At 38.2% G+C, this 16305-nt stretch overlaps 1 protein-coding gene across 1 annotated transcript in view; it reads left to right on the top strand.

Moving 5' to 3' along the window:
• The window catches only part of ABCB1 (ATP binding cassette subfamily B member 1), a 106280-nt gene that overhangs the window by 26899 nt on the left and 63076 nt on the right, over positions 1 to 16305 (top strand). The window contains exons 5-7 of the mRNA XM_004263504.3: positions 2158 to 2209; positions 5065 to 5256; positions 5678 to 5849. Of these exons, the coding sequence (XP_004263552.1) occupies positions 2158 to 2209; positions 5065 to 5256; positions 5678 to 5849 (416 nt within the window). The remainder of the gene's footprint in view (positions 1 to 2157; positions 2210 to 5064; positions 5257 to 5677; positions 5850 to 16305) is intronic.

Here is a 16305-nt window from a genome sequence, read left to right on the forward strand (position 1 = left end):
GGAAGCTGTCGAGTTTCTCTGCTGCATGTTTTGCTACATCTCTGCATCTCTCTATGACTTCCTACTTTCTCTCTTACTCCTAAATGTAGCCTTCCGTGGGGTGCTGTGCTTGGTTGTCATTTCCTCCCTACCTGCCATCCTGTCCTCACAGGTGAGAAGAGATGGCTTTTTTCTTTCTTGAATTTAGCTATGACCTCTAAGATGTGAGACTCCTACATCTTAAGACCTAACTCTGTCTAGAACTGGAGGGCCACAGTTTGAATACTTACTGGACATCTTCAGTAGAATGTCCCAGGTACCACAGAATAAAGATCTTCAGAACTGAACTAATAATCTGCTCACATCTGCCCAGATCTCATCTTTTTGCTGACTTCTTATGTCCCACCACGACATCACCCTTGTCCCGATGCTTAAACTCAAGGTCTTGGTCTTTTTTTTTAATTGTTACTCTTGCTACTTCTGTTCCATCGGTTGCTAGAGCCTGTAACTTCTCACTCTCTAGATCTTATGGGTACTTTCCTTCTTTCCTATTCTCATTTCCACCCTCTTTCCTTACTTAATTGCAGTAGCTCCATCTGTCAGTCTCCCCTGTTCCAGTTAAACTTACACATTTCTGGTAGCTAAGCCATCCTAGACCAAACCTCTACTCTTGTCCTTTTCTGCTCAAAACCAGGGAATGCTTACTAGTTTTTATACACCATACCTGTGGGGCCTAGATTATCTTTCAACCATATATCCACCTCCTTCCATCCACACAACACACCCACACCCCTGCCAAAGCGGCTTATTCATTCTTCAAACATGTGCTGAACTTTTGTCCATGTTGTTCCCTTTGCCAGAAAAACTTTTCTTCCTCTTTCCTGCACCTGTCAAAATCACACTCATCTGACCCAGGCTGTCTCGCGTTATACTGTAACTTTTGAAATAACTACAAGATTTATAGTGTGCCTCCCTATTGATCCAGCCATCTTGATTATGAAAACTTACCCTGCAAAAATATTCACCGTATTTAATATATATGCACAGGTTTAATGCAGCATTGCTTGTAAAAGTAAGATATTGGAAGCAACTGAAATAGATGCAACTTGGAAAAAATAAAGATATACATATATACACACATACTGACATGGAAAATCGGCCAGAGTGTGGACTGTGATTCTGCCTTTTAAAATAAGCATGTATGTGTATATGTGTATGTGTATACTTGCATACAGAAAAGAAAATCTGAAAAAAATTCACCCCAGAATAATGAACAGTGGCTAGTGCGTGTGTGTGTGTGTGTGTGTGTGTGTGTGTGTGTGTGTGTGTGTATTTAGGCAGGGGTGTTAAAGTTTTAATGTACCTTGTCCCAAAACGTTAACATTTGCTAATAATGCACGATGAGCTGACTGGTATTTATGACATTTTTCTTTGTATTTTCTATATATATATATATGTTTTAGCAATTCTTTTATTTATATTTATTTATTTAGTTGCGGCTCCCTGGCTCCTTAGTTGCGGCAGGTGGGCTCCTTAGTTGTGGCTCACCAGCTCCATAGTTGTGGCAGGTGGGCTCCTTAGTTGAGGCTCGCTGGCTCCTTAGTTGTGGCTCACAGGCTCCTTAGCTGTGGCATGTGAACTCTTAGTTGTGGCATGCATGTGGGATCTAGTTCCCTGACCAGGGATTGAACCCGGGCCCCCTGCGTTGGGAGCTCAGAGTCTTAACCGCTGCACCACCAGGGAAGTCCCTGTATTTTATATTTTTAAACTAAAAATAAAAACTGGAGAAATGCTGTGTTCTATTTGAAATACTAAGTGCTTTAGTGTCAAGTCTGCACTGATATTTATCAGGACAAAGCGCCTAGAAAAGATTTTTCTCTATGTCATCTTGCAGTGCTATTGCATAAAATATTTTAATCCAGGGACACTAGTATTTCTGCTGACAGACTCCTTAATCAGTGTGGCTTTCTTCTTGCAAATAAGCTTCAGTGAATTTAGTGTGTGTGTGGTTGCACACAGCTGGTAGTAAAAGATTTGAATGGATGCCGTGGTGCTTACACATAATTGAAATTAAATCAGTTTGACCTATTTTTGTGTAAATTGTTAAGTGACACAAGTTTGATTCATTTTTAATGGAAAACAAAGAGATATAACGGTATATGCTTTGTGGTGATCTAGGTTTTCTGGACAGTACGTATTTCGGCGAAAAGCTGGAGGAGGAAATGACCACGTAAGTAGATGTTTTCCTTACTATTGCTAAGCATTTCAGTCTCAGTCCAGTTGTAGCAATGTTTAAAATTTTGCGTTATTATAATAAAGATTCAAAGTTTTGAGGAGAGCAACATCATTGTTTCTAGGAGGATACAATGTAGGATATTTTTTTTAAAGAAAATAATTTGCTGCATAAGATGTGCTAAAGTTAAGGTTAAGCCTGGATTGGACTGATGTATGCATTGGTAAATATAGAATATCATCTACAGGGAAATTAGAGGAGTTCAAAGTGGCCTTATTTAAAATGCAGTTAAATTAGGAATCACATTATTTGCAATGGCTTTGTAATTATTAGTTTGATTCCTGGATATTTTTAGTCATGATATCATGAGATCAATCAACAGGATTTTTTTTTGTAACACAGCATCTAATTCTAATATATGAAACAAGGCGTCCCAGAATAACTATAGTCCTTTTAACCTTAAGTCACCTTGGGGAGGCTTTCATTAATGATTTACTTATCTTGAAGTTTGCTCTTAGAACAGCTTATAAAACATGTCCAAAGGTATTACTTGGTGATTCAGAAGATAATGATTCCACATTATCCTATAAATGGTTCTGTAGATTTGAGGAAAATGGAGATATTTGACCATATTTTGAAAGATGAGAATTACTTCCAAATATTCCTATAGAGAGGCATTTTTAAAATATTGATGAAAAACAGAATGTCTTGTAATCATTTTATAAATGCTTTAAGCACAGGTGTGTTTTGAGTAAACATAGACTGACGGCCTACAATACATTAATTTATTGTCAAAGCATGCATTCTACTTCTTAAATGAGGTTTCTTTTTAACTGTCTCGCTATATCATTAACACTTGGATAATAATTAAATATTGTTATCTATTAACTAAAATTTAGTATTCTAATTACATCTTCCCTGATAAATACATTGTAAATTACCAGGTATAGCTTGGGGAAGATATGTTTACACCAGGTTGCAAACATTGACATCAGCAACTATATGGTTATCACACTGCCATTTTTTAAAATTTAATTTAATTAATTTATTTTTTAACATCTTTATTGGAGTATAATTGCTTTACAGTGGTGTGTTAGTTTCTGCTTTATAACAAAGTGAATCAGTTATACGTATAAATATGTTCCCATATCTCTTCCCTCTTGCGTCTCCCTCCTCCCACCCTTCCTATCCCACGCCTCTAGGTGGTCACAAAGCAACGAGCAGATATCCCTGTGCTATGCGGCTGCTTCCCTCTAGCTATCTATTTTACGGTTGGTAGTGTATATATGCCCATGCCACTCTCTCACTTCGTCCCAGCTTACCCTTCCCCTTCCCCATGTCCTCAAGTCCGTTCTCTAGTAGGTCTGTGTCTTTATTCCCGTCTTGCCCCTAGGTTCTTCATGACCTTTTTTTCTTTTTTTTTTTTCTTAGATTCCATATATATGTGTTAGCATACGGTATCTGTTTTTCTCTTTCTGACTTACTTCCCTCTGTATGACAGACTAGGTCCATCCACCTCACTACAAATAACTCAGTTTCGTTTCTTTTTCACAATGCCATTCTTATAGCTTCTGTATGGTTTATAGAAGCATTTTTCTTTGAGGGTGGCAAGTAGTGAACTTTTAAAAACTTTTAAATCCTGTATTTCATTTTAGCATGTTTGTCTTTACCTAAAATGTAAGTGCTTAGTGAAGCACATGAGTTGCTTGCTTTTTTCAGCATGAAGACTCAGATGAGGAAACACACATTTAGCATTTCTAGATGGTCAAGGGTCTGGATTTAGAAGATGCTCATGTTCTTTATTTTTAGAATTTAAACTGGAAGGACTGCTACTTGATTCATTAAGCATTTCAGGATAACTTATGATGGCCAGTTGGGCAGATGATATAAAAATACTTTTCATTTTCAATTGTCTCGTGGCATCTAAGCTCTGCCAGATGAATAACCCAAAAGATCAGGGGACCATTTCCATCTCTTGGTTCCACTTTCTGGCAAATTCTGTCACTTGTTTCCACTCTCCAATGTGCAGAAACCACCCCAAGTGCTCATCAGCTGATACGGAGGTAATCCAACGACGCAGGAGGACAGTGGTAGATTACCTGATGCTGTGACGCTTCAAGGCACCACACAAGTCTTTCACAATAACCGGCATTCTCTGGGTGCTAACTCTGTGCTGGGCATGGGCCCAAGTGTATTCATACGTTACTGTGTAAAAGTTTTTTTTTTTTTAATGGCCGTGCCTCGCGGCATGCGGGATCTTATTTCCCCAGACAGGGATCGAACCCGCGCCCCCTGCAGTGGAAGCGTGGCGTCTTAACTGCTGGACCTCCAGGGAGGTCCCACTGTGTTATAGTTCTTCTCTCCATTTTACCAATCAGAAAACTGAGGCTTAGAAAGGTTAAGCAAGGCTACACAGCAGTTAAGTGAAGAGCGGGGCTTTGAGCCAAAACAGAAACCACAGTCTTTTTTTTTTTTTTTGCGGTACGCGGGCCTCTCACTGTTGTGGCCTCTCCCGTTGCGGAGCACAGGCTCCGGACACGCAGGCTCGGCGGCCATGGCTCACGGGCCCAGCCGCTCCGCGGCATGTGGGATCCTCCCAGACCGGGGCACGAACCCATGTCCCCTGCATCGGCAGGCGGACTCTCAACCACTGTGCCACCAGGGAAGCCCTAGAAACCACACTCTTAAGCATGACACTGTAACAGGGCAGCTGTAGTTGGATGCCAACCAACTCTGCTTGTGAAGGAGGTCAAGATAGACAGACAACCAGAAAAGGCAGGGTGAGTGGTCTGTTGTGGGAAGGTGCATTGATGAGAAAGCAGAGCATGTGCAGTTTTCTTGTCGTTTTCCAGGTACGCCTATTATTACAGTGGAATCGGGGCTGGCGTGCTTGTTGCCGCTTACATCCAGGTTTCATTCTGGTGCCTGGCAGCAGGAAGACAAGTATACAAAATTAGAAAACAGTTTTTTCATGCTGTCATGCGGCAGGAGGTAGGCTGGTTTGACGTGCATGACACTGGGGAGCTTAACACCCGGCTCTCAGAGTAAGTACCTGGGTTTATGTCGAACTCCGATGTGCTTCTGACTCTTACAAAATGAAAGAGAAGTCATCAGATCTGTTAGGAGACATTAGTGCATCACTCAGAAGTAATTATGACACGAAATTCCTTCTGAGCCGCAGTCGTGTCTCACGCATCTTTTCATTCCCAGAACCCTGGCAGGGTATGAGGGGACTTGCATGGCTAGCAATGAATGAGGTGTTGGGCTTGCCAAACTCGAGAAAATCCTCTGGGAGTGTGCATTAGAGCAGCAACATGATGCTTGCTGGGGACGTGACTGTACAAGATCCTAGATGTAAACTAATTTACCCCACACTGGAACAAACAAAAAAGCCAGCTAGATTCAGGAGAAAAGTTCTGTGTTCACAATTCTGATGTTTATTTCGAACACTGTCTCTTCTTTTAGTGACGTCTCCAAAATTAATGAAGGAATTGGTGACAAAATTGGAATATTCTTTCAGTCAATGGCAACATTCTTCACCGGTTTTACAGTAGGATTTACACAAGGTTGGAAGTTAACCCTTGTGATTTTAGCCGTCAGTCCTGTTCTTGGTCTGTCAGCTGCTATCTGGGCAAAGGTAGGTGAATCCTGTGAATCCAGATCTTATCTTATCTTAACTGTCTCCACTCCCGAAACACCCCATAACTCCATGCCTCGGAAGGCTGTTTTTCTCACTTGATGACCCTGACTCTATAGTTGATACTTGGTTTCGAACCTTCTCTTCACGATCAGTGGGAATAAGCAGGTGCAATCTCAGTGAGTCTTATACCTACCAAGGACTCTGTGCTGTCCTTGCCCTGCAGTTATTTGGGGAAGGGATGACAAAGAAAGAAGTAGCTGTCCCATCTCATCCTCTGCCTTCATGTGAAAGGCATGCTCAGCTTTTGGCGAGCTGTGTTCCCTGGTAGGCAGTTCCATATTCATAAGTAGAGATTCAGGAAGAGCTTCAAGTTCAGTGAACAACACATAGGTCCCATTCAATAAACATTATTGATTTGAATGTTTTTGTAGATTTTATTTAATTTGGTAATTGAACAGTTTTGTCAGCGTTATAAATGACTGTGTTTATAGATACTTAAATCCCTTGGTGTGAAAACAAGTTTTTAAAAAGAGGTATCTTCTAGACCCATATGCATGTCAATCCAAAGTCTACAGTTCTTTCTCCCAGTCACAAAGGCAGAGCAGTACAAACGGCCCTCCCCACCTCCATACACAGGCCTTTCTCTTTCAAGACTGCGTGTGGTGTTCATTTTAAACTGATTTCATGTAAGAGTGGGTGGCAGTGGAGAGATTGGCCCAGTACGTAATTTCTTAGAGAAGAAGAAAAATTAGAGAAAGCATTACACATTTATGTGGCAAAAGGTCATAAAATAACAGAGGCCCAACGAGCCAAGCCTAACACAAAATAAATCAGGCTGTAAGTATTAAGAAATTTAAAAAAACTTAACCCTGTAGGGTAGATATTGTTTTGCTATTGTAAACAATAACTGCTGTGTTTTTAGTATCTACTGTGTCAGGCAAATACATATTTTTCTTTTTTAAAAAACTTATTTTATTGAAGTACAGTTAACTTACAATGTGTTAATTTCTGCTGTACAGCAAAGTGATTCAGTTATACATCTATATACATTCTTTTTCATATTTTTCATTATGGTTTATCACAGGATATTGAATATAGTTTCCTGTGTCACACAATAGGACCTTGTTATCCAGATCCCACTTTTTTTTTTTTTGCGGTACGCGGGCCTCTCACTGCTGTGGCCTCTCCCGTTGCGGAGCACAGGCTCCGGACGCACAGGCTCAGCGGCCATGGCTCATGGGCCCAGCTGCTCCACGGCATGTGGGATCTTCCTGGACCGGGGCACGAACCCGTGTACCCTGCATCGGCAGGCGGACTCTCAACCACTGCGCCGCCAGGGAAGCCCAGATCCCACTTTTTAGGTTAAAAAATCCCAGGGAATTTCAGAGAATAAAATAACAACATATTTTAATTTCCCCCAGAATTAGCAGATGTTATGCCTTTTGCAGTATTTAACTGTAATATTTTCTATATATGAAGAAGGAGGTTGTAGAATATTACAGAATATTTTTCCCCTCTATCATATTATCTTTTCTTCTTCCTCAAAGGCATGAAATACATATTTTTCTGAAGTATAGATATTATCTCATTTTATGGAGGAAGAAATTGAAGTTCTGAGAACTCTGTTATTTGTTGCTGAGACTAACACAGTGTTTAAGTGGTGTTCTTGGTGGCTAAATTGTATCTCTGCATTAATCTGTTGAAATATTTGGCAAAAGCTTTTGTGTTAATGGATTTTCTTGTTTACTAGGATATTAAGCAAGTCAGATGGCAGATGCTTCATATCAGTATTTGTTGAAAAACTGTTTTAAAATATATTCACGCTCTAGTTAAGTTACGGGAAAAAGCAGTAAGTTAATCTCTTAATAAGTAATTGTGCATTGCTTCAGATACTATTTCTTTCATAAATGGAGCCCTAGACTTATTGCTGGAGACCTAAGTTCACTCTGCCATAAGCTTTTGGTATGGTTTCAAACAAATTTCTTAAATTATCTGGTTGTCAACCATATTAAAAAAGAAATGTGGCCCAGTTTAGGAAGCTCCTGTGAGCCTGAGGCTCTCTTCTCTAACCCAGAGGCACCAGTGCAAGAATGTAGAACAGGAAGGGACTTCGTCCCAGCAAGCTTCCTACTCCAGGAAGCCTCTTTTGATCTCTGCATGCAACTCTCTAACCCCACCCAGAGACACTGGGTCAGCTAGAGGGCACAGGGAGGGGAAGCTACCGTATCCTGCCCCTACAAGAGATACCTGGTGGTCTGACCTTAAGAAATCACTTCCACTCCCTCAGGTAGCAGAAGCAGGGGCCCCAGCAACTCTAGATAAACCATGCTGGCAAAAAATAATACCAGAAAGACTCTGAATGTAAAACTGCTACTGGAACCACAGCTCACAAAAGTAGGTCAAGAATTGCATGCTAAACCCAAACAGGGTAACTGCTTGCTAAAATAAAAGATTTATATAGGACTCAGAGTCTCCTAACATAATAGACAGAATGTCCAGGATATAATAAAAAATCACTTTTGTCATACCAAGAAAGAAAATCACAGCTTGAATGAGAAAAAAACAGTTGACTGACCACTCTTGAGATAATTCATGTGTTAGAATTGTTTGGCATGGATTTTGGAGCAGTCATTATAAAAATGCTTCACTAATCAATTACAAATTCTCCTGAAACAAAAGAAAATAGAAAATAGCAGCAGTGAAAAAGAAGTTATGAAAAAAGGACAGAATGAAATTAGAGATCAGAAAGATACAGCAGCAGAAATAAAAGTCATGATGGATGGGCTTAATCTTGTTAAGTGGAGATGACAGGAGAGAATCAGTATACCTGGAGGTAGAACAATAGAATTTACACACACCCCCACCCCCAAACAGGGAAAATGAAAAGAGCCTCAGGCACCTGTTGGACAATAACAAAAGATAGAATATTTGTTACCGTCAGAGTCCCAAAAGAAAGAAAAGTAAGGCTGATGGAGTATTGGAAGAAATAATTCCTGAAAATTTCCAAGATTTGTGAAAGACAAACGTTTAGGTCCGGGACTTCCCTGGTAGCGCAGTGATTAAGAATCTGCCTGCCAATGCAAGGGACACGGGTTCGATTCCTGGTCAGGGAAGATCCCATGTGCTGCGGAGCAACTAAGCTCATGTGCCACAACTACTGAGCCTGTGCTCTAGAGCCCGCGAGCCACCAGTACTGAAGCCTGTGCACCTAGAGCCTGTGCTCCACAGCAAGAGAAGCCACTGCAATGAGTAGCCTGCGCACCGAAACGAAGAGTAGCCCCTGCTCGACACAACTAGAGAAAGCCCGCATGCAGCAATGAAGACCCAATGCAGCCAAAAAAAAACCCAAAAAACCCTTGAGATCCAAGAAGCTAAGCTAACCTCAAACAGGATGAACTCAAAGAAATCCATGATTAAACAAATTGTAATTAAATTACTGAAAACTAAAGACAAAAAAATTAAAAACAGCTAAAGAGCAACAACACATTATCTACTAGGGAACACCAATTTGAATGACATTATATTTCTCATCTGAAACTACAAAAGACCAGAAGGAAGTGGCAAAATATTTCTCAAGTTATTAAAGAAAAGAACTGTCAACTGAATACTTGGTAAAAGTATTTTTCAGGAATGGTGGGGAAATAAGAACATTCTCAGATCATGGAAAACTATAGAAGAACCTTCCATTAGCATACCTACTATTAAAGACTGGCTAAGTGAAGTTCTTCAAACAGAAGGGAAGTGATATAAGAAATATTGGAGCATCAGGAAGGGAAAAGGAACAACGGAAAGAGCAGAAATTTGGGCTTTTCTTTCTCCAGGAGATTTCTAAATCTTATTTGATGATTGAACCAAAAATTATAAGTGGTAAAATGTTGATTTTTATAAGTCACATATGAACATTATAACATCCAGAACAGCTATTACAAAACCTAAGCAAAAAGATATATTCAAAACCACTATAAATAAATCAAGATGGAATCCTAAAACTTGATCAAGTAACTCTCAGGTAGGCAAGAGAAGCAGAGGAATGAGAAACAGAGGAAATATATAGAAAACAGATAGTAAAATGGTAGACTTAACTGCTCACATATTAATTACCTTAACTGTAAATAGTTAAAATATACAAATCAAAAAAGAAATTGGCAGAGTTGATTTAAAAAACATGACCTACCGAGTATCTGCCGCTTACAAGAAACTTCAAATTCAACAACATAGGTAGAGGGAAGTAACAGGATGGAAAAAGATATACATGAAAACATTACTTTTTTTAGGGAATGGCTATATTAATATCTGATAATATAAACTTCAGAACAAAGAAAATTACTACAAAAAAAGGAGCATTACATAATGATAATAGGGATCATTCCACCAGGAAGACATAATGATCCGAAATATGTATGCACCAAATAACAAAGCCTCAAATTAAATGAAGTAAAAAGTGAGAACATTGAAGGGAGAAATAGAAAAACCACAATTATTTTATTATCCTTGCTCAGCATTGATAGAATTACTAGACAAAAAATCAGACTGTAGAAGATCTGACCAACACAGTCAACCAATAGGATCTAATTGGTGTTCATAAAACATTGTACCCAACAACAGGATACACATTAAACATTCACCAATATAGATCATATCCTGGGCCATAAAACAAACCTCAACAAATTTAAAAGAATTGAAACCATCAAAGTGTTTTCTGTGACTACAGTGGTATCCCACTAGAAACAAATAACAACACTGAGAAAGTCTCTAAATATTTGGTAATTAAACAGTACATGTTAAAATAATCCATGGGTTGTAAAAGAAGTTTCAAAGAAAAAAAATATAACCGAATGAAAACAAAGCCATAAAATACCAAAATATTTGGGTGCAGCTAAAGAAGTGTTGAGAGAAATTTATAGCATTAAATATCTACATTAGAAATGAGCAAGGATCTAAAATCAATAATGTAAGTTCCTACCTCAAGAAACTAGAAAAAAGAAGAGCAAAATAAAACCAAAGCAAGCAGAATAAGGAAACAATAAAGGTAAGAGCAGAAATCAGTGAACTTGAAAATAGGAAAGTAATAGAGAAAATCAAGGAAACAGTTCGTTCTTCAAAACAAAATCAATAAAATTAGCAAGACTGACAAAAAGAAGACACAAATCACAATATCGAGATTGAAGTATGGAATATTACTACAAATCCCACAGACATTAAAAAGATAAAGGAAATATTACGAAAAACTTTATCCTCACAAATTTGAAAACTTAGAGATCAACTCCTTGATAACTACAAACTACCAAAATTCAACTAAGATGAAATAGACAATCTTCATAGCCCTATAATCATCAAAGAAATTTATTTTGTAACTTCAGAGCTCCTGAGAAAGAATTCTCCAGGCACGGATGATTTTACTGGAAAAATTTACCAGACATTTAAAGAAGAACTAACACCAATTTTATACAGTCTCCCCCAGAAGAAAGAAGACTTTTACTTCTTTCCCCCAAAAGCAGGAATGCTTCCCAGCTCATTTATGAAACCAGTATTAAGCTGATACCAAAACCAGACTAAGTCAATACAAAAACAAAAAAAGAAAGAAAGAAAATGGCAGATCAGTATCTTTCATGGACTAAGAATAAAAATTCTTCAATAACATATTAGCAAACTAGATTTGGCAGTGTATAGAAAGAATAATTTACTATGAGCAGGTGGAATTTGTTTCAGCTATGCAAGGCTGCTTCAACATTTGAAAATCAATCCATGTTATCTACCATATCAATAAGCTGAAGAAGAAAACCTGTGTGATCATATCAGTTGACAGAGAAAAAACATTTGACAGTATCTAACACACATTGATGATGAAAAAAAACCTCTCAGGAAGTGAAGAAAAGAAAGATATTACCTCAGCTTGATGAAGATCATCTGTGAAAACTCTACAGTTAATATCATGCTTAATGGTGAAAGATTGAATGTTTTCCCCTTAAGACTGGAAATAAGGAGGATAAGGAAGACCATGCTCACCACTGTTTCAACAAAGTACTAGAGCAAGACAAGAACTAGAACAAGTACTAGAACAAGACAAGAAAAAGAAATAAAAGGCATATAGATGAGAAAGGAAGAAATAAAACTATAGATAATGTAATCTTCTAAGTTGAAAATCTCAAGGAATCTACAATTTCCTAGGACTAACAACTGAGTTTGGAAAGGTCAAAGGATACCAGATCAGTTGCATTTCTGCATACTAACAATGAACATGCATAAACCAATATTTAAATGTTAAAATTAATACCATTTAGTCACTCCAAGTAAAATGAAATGCTTACGTGTACATTTCACAAAACATATATAGGATCTGTATGCTGAAAATTATTAAATGTGATGAAAGAAATCAAGGCTAAATAAATGGAGAGACATAGTGTGTTCATGGATTAGAAGACTGAACACAGTAAAATGTTGATTTCTTTTTTCAAACTGATCTGTAGGTTTAAGGCATTTCCTATAAAAAATTTCAGAAAGGTTTTTCTGTGGACATAGGTACGCAAGTTTATTTTAAAATTTATATGGAAAGATACAGGCTCTAGAATAGCTAAAACAATTTTGACAAAGAAGAATAAAGTGAGAGGAATATGTCTACCTGATACGAAAACTTACTATATAGCTATAGTATATTGGTGGAGGGATAGACACATAGATCAATGAAACAATAGAGAACCCAGAAATATACTTACACAAATATGCCCAGCTGATGTTTGATGAAGGTGTGAGAGCAATTCAATGGCAGAAGAATGGTCTTTTCAGCATATAGTGCTGGAACAATTGGACATCCAGAGGTTAAAGAAAAAAGACCAAAACTTCATTCAAAACTTCACACTCTACACAAAAATTAACTAAAAATGGATTGTGGATTTATATGTAAAATGTAAAGCTATAAAACTTTTAGAAAGAAAATAGGAGAAAATCTTTGGGATCTAGGCCTAGGCAAAGAGTTCTTAGATTTGATTACTAAAAGCTTGATCCTTAAAAAGAAATTATAGGGCTTCCCTGGTGGCGCAGTGGTTGAGAGTCTGCCTGCCGATGCAGGGGACGCAGGTTCGTGCCCCGGTCTGGGAACATCCCACGTGCCGCGGAGCGGCTGCTCCCGTGAGCCATGGCCGCTGAGCCTGTGCCTCCGGAGCCTGTGCTCCGCAACGGGAGAGGCCACAACAGTGAGAGGCCTGCGTACTGCAAAAAAAAAAAAAGAAAAAGAAATTATAAATTAGACTTTGTCAAAATTCATAACTTTTGCTCTCTGAAAGCCATGTAAAGGGGATGAAAAGACAAGCTACACATTGGGAAAAAAATAATATGAAAATCATATATCTGACAAAGGACTAGTGTTGACTATAATGTAAATATAAAGAATGCTCAAAATTCGATAGTTAAAAAAAAAACCAAATAAACCAATTAGAGAATGGGCAAAGGACATGAACAGACATTCATCAGAGAGGATATACACTTGGCAGTTAAGCACATGAAAGATTGTTTAGCATCATTAGCCATCAGTGAAAAGCAAATTAAACTGCAGTGAGATATCATTATACATCTACCAAAATGGCTAAACTAAAAAATAGTGAAACACCAAATGCTGCTGAGATGCAGCGAAACAGGATCACTCATAGATTGTTGGTGGGAATGAAAAATGGTACAGCAACCTGAAAAATAGTTTGCAGTTTCTTATAAAACTAAACATGCAGTTACCATACAATCCAGCAAATTGTACTGGGCATTTATCTAAGAGAAAAGAAAATCATGTTCATGTAAAAATCTATTGTCAAGTGTTCATAGCAGCTTTATTAGTAATAGCCCCAAACTGAAACAACCCCAGATATTCTTCAATAGGTTAATGGTTAAACAACTGTGGTGCATCCATACTGTGGGTACTGTCCAGTGATAAAAAGGAAAGAAGTATCAATATACACACACCAACCTGGATGAGTCTCCAGAGATTTGTACTTGGTGAAAAAAGCCAATCCCAAAAGGTCAAATACTTTATGACTCCATTTATATAATATTCTTGAAATGATGAAATTGTAGATAGAGCAAATGAGCGGTTTTCAGGGCTTAGGGATGGTGGGGAGGGGAGAAATGAGGAGTAGGGAAGGAAGTGGCTGTGACTACGAAAAGTAGCACTGAGGGATCCTTGTGATGGAATTGTTCTGTATCATGACTGTAGTCATACGAATCTACATAGGTGATAACATTGCTTGGAACTAAACACACACATACACACACACACACACACACACACACACACACACGAGTGCATGTAAAACTAGTAAATCTGAATAGCGTTGATGGATTGATGTTAAATGTTAAATTTCTGGCTGTGATATTGTTCTGAAGTTTGGAAGGTGTTATTTCGGGAACACTAGATGAAGGGGATATGGGCTCTGACTGTATTGTTTCTTATGACTGCTTTTATGTCTACAATTATCTCAAAATAACAAGTTTAAAAAAAATAAAGCATGTATAAATTATCTCAAACAAAATAAAACAAAAACCTACACTGAGAATTGGAAAAAAGGGACAAAGATGAACGTCCACACATCCTTGGTGGTCAGAACTATTGCTTCTGACTATATTAGTTTGAATAATATAAAGTGGCCGATATTAGATTTTACCTTACAGGAATAACAATTTCATGTGTCTCGCACTAATACAATTAGGCCTTGTTAAGAAATTAACAGCCTTTGGAATAAGGGATGAGTTAGTGATATTTTATATAGTTTATGTGGGTCATTGTGAAGTATCACCATTCTATTATTTTATATTAGAGGAACAGCAAGTTGGCTTTCCATATCCCTCAGAATATTTTGGAGGTTATTTTCTTTCAGCAGGCATGATATCTTAAACAACAAAGAACAAAACAAAACACTTAATGAAGATTCTACCATAGTCTTGCCTAATCATATGCTTATAGTTATGGAAGGTTGTAGAGAAGCCAGGTATATTGAATCAATTGGAATGGTACTTGATACTTTAACAATAAATTAAAATAGCATGCTTTGCAGCTCCTAATTCAAAAATATTTCTAGTAATCTTCCTGTTGTCAGCTGCTTCTGGTGTGGTTGATAGTTGTGGGGTGAGGTTTCAAAAGGAGCAGAGAAAAATAGCCAAAGCATATTGTATGCACCTCTTGCATTATGCAGACCTGTTTGTTCAGGAATGACAATGACCTCCCTGACTCAGCCCCAGCGCTGTGAGTGATTCTGGCAAGTGTGCTGGGACAGCCCTAGGCAGGTCACTTTGAGAGGTCAGGAAGGTCTAGTGCATCAGTGGGTGGTTGTTTTGGGTACCAAAGAAGAAGGTACATACAGCACAACATCTGCACATGGAATCTAGTTAATAAATGTTCATTTGCCTTCACCCACCCATTCCTGCATCTATCATAGCTCCTTTTACTTTCACACACAGCAAAGGAAGAGATCCACTATTAAAATCAAAATAATTTTGAGCTTTTTATGACATGAAGAAATAGACTGTTACTACGTACACATACGAGTCCACAAATGCTGTAAATTATTAATTGAAAGAGTGTAATACTGTTTACTCAGAATTTTATTTGAATTGCTTGTGTGTAATATTTAGTTAGGTGGTTGACTAGTCAGGTATTCCAGGTTAAAATATTAACCTTAGTCCTTTGCCCATGCCAGTTGATCCAGTTTTTATCACAGGGCCCTCTGGGATCCCAGAGGGGTCCACATGTCAGTGGCTGGTATTAGAGAGATTTACTCCAGTGGCTGTTAATTCATGCTTTGAAGCCTTGAATCCTTGACCTCTTCATCCCTCCATTTCCTCATGTATAGAGTGGGGAAAATAATACCTACTTCACTGCGCAAATGAGAAGAATCAATGAGATCCTGTGTATACAAAGGACCCAGTACTGTTCCTTCCACAGAACAGGTGCTCAGGGACCAAACAGAAGGATCGAAGCGCATCCATAAAACAGAGACCTCCCTGGTGGATTAATGTATTGCTCAGAAACATCAGCAAAGAGAGCTCTGCTTCCCCGGCATGTGAAACCTTCTTAAAGTCCTGTCGCTACTCAGTACTTGGTCCCCTGCGTTCTTCTGGCCTCCTACCTTGATACTTCTGAGCTAGAGTACAATTAGCAATTGCTGTGTTGAGTACACACCCTATTTCCTTGATGTAATGCCCCTTTTGCTATATTGGTTTATGTTAATAGTATACACCTCCTTCTGAGATTTAAAGTCCCAGATTTATTTATTTATATGAGGATCCATGGGGTCTAGTGAGAAAATAAAAATTTTAATTTAATTTGTTTTATACCATCTCAGTCCAAAAAGAATTTGAAGTGGCTTATAGTATGTACACTAAAAAGTAGGACATGATGACCAAAGATGAGTAAAAGATTTATATACAGTAACATACAAGGAACATTTGTGTATATATTTATTTTTTCTTTACA

Source organism: Orcinus orca, chromosome 9, assembly GCF_937001465.1.
Source record: "Orcinus orca chromosome 9, mOrcOrc1.1, whole genome shotgun sequence".
NCBI lineage: Eukaryota > Metazoa > Chordata > Mammalia > Artiodactyla > Delphinidae > Orcinus > Orcinus orca.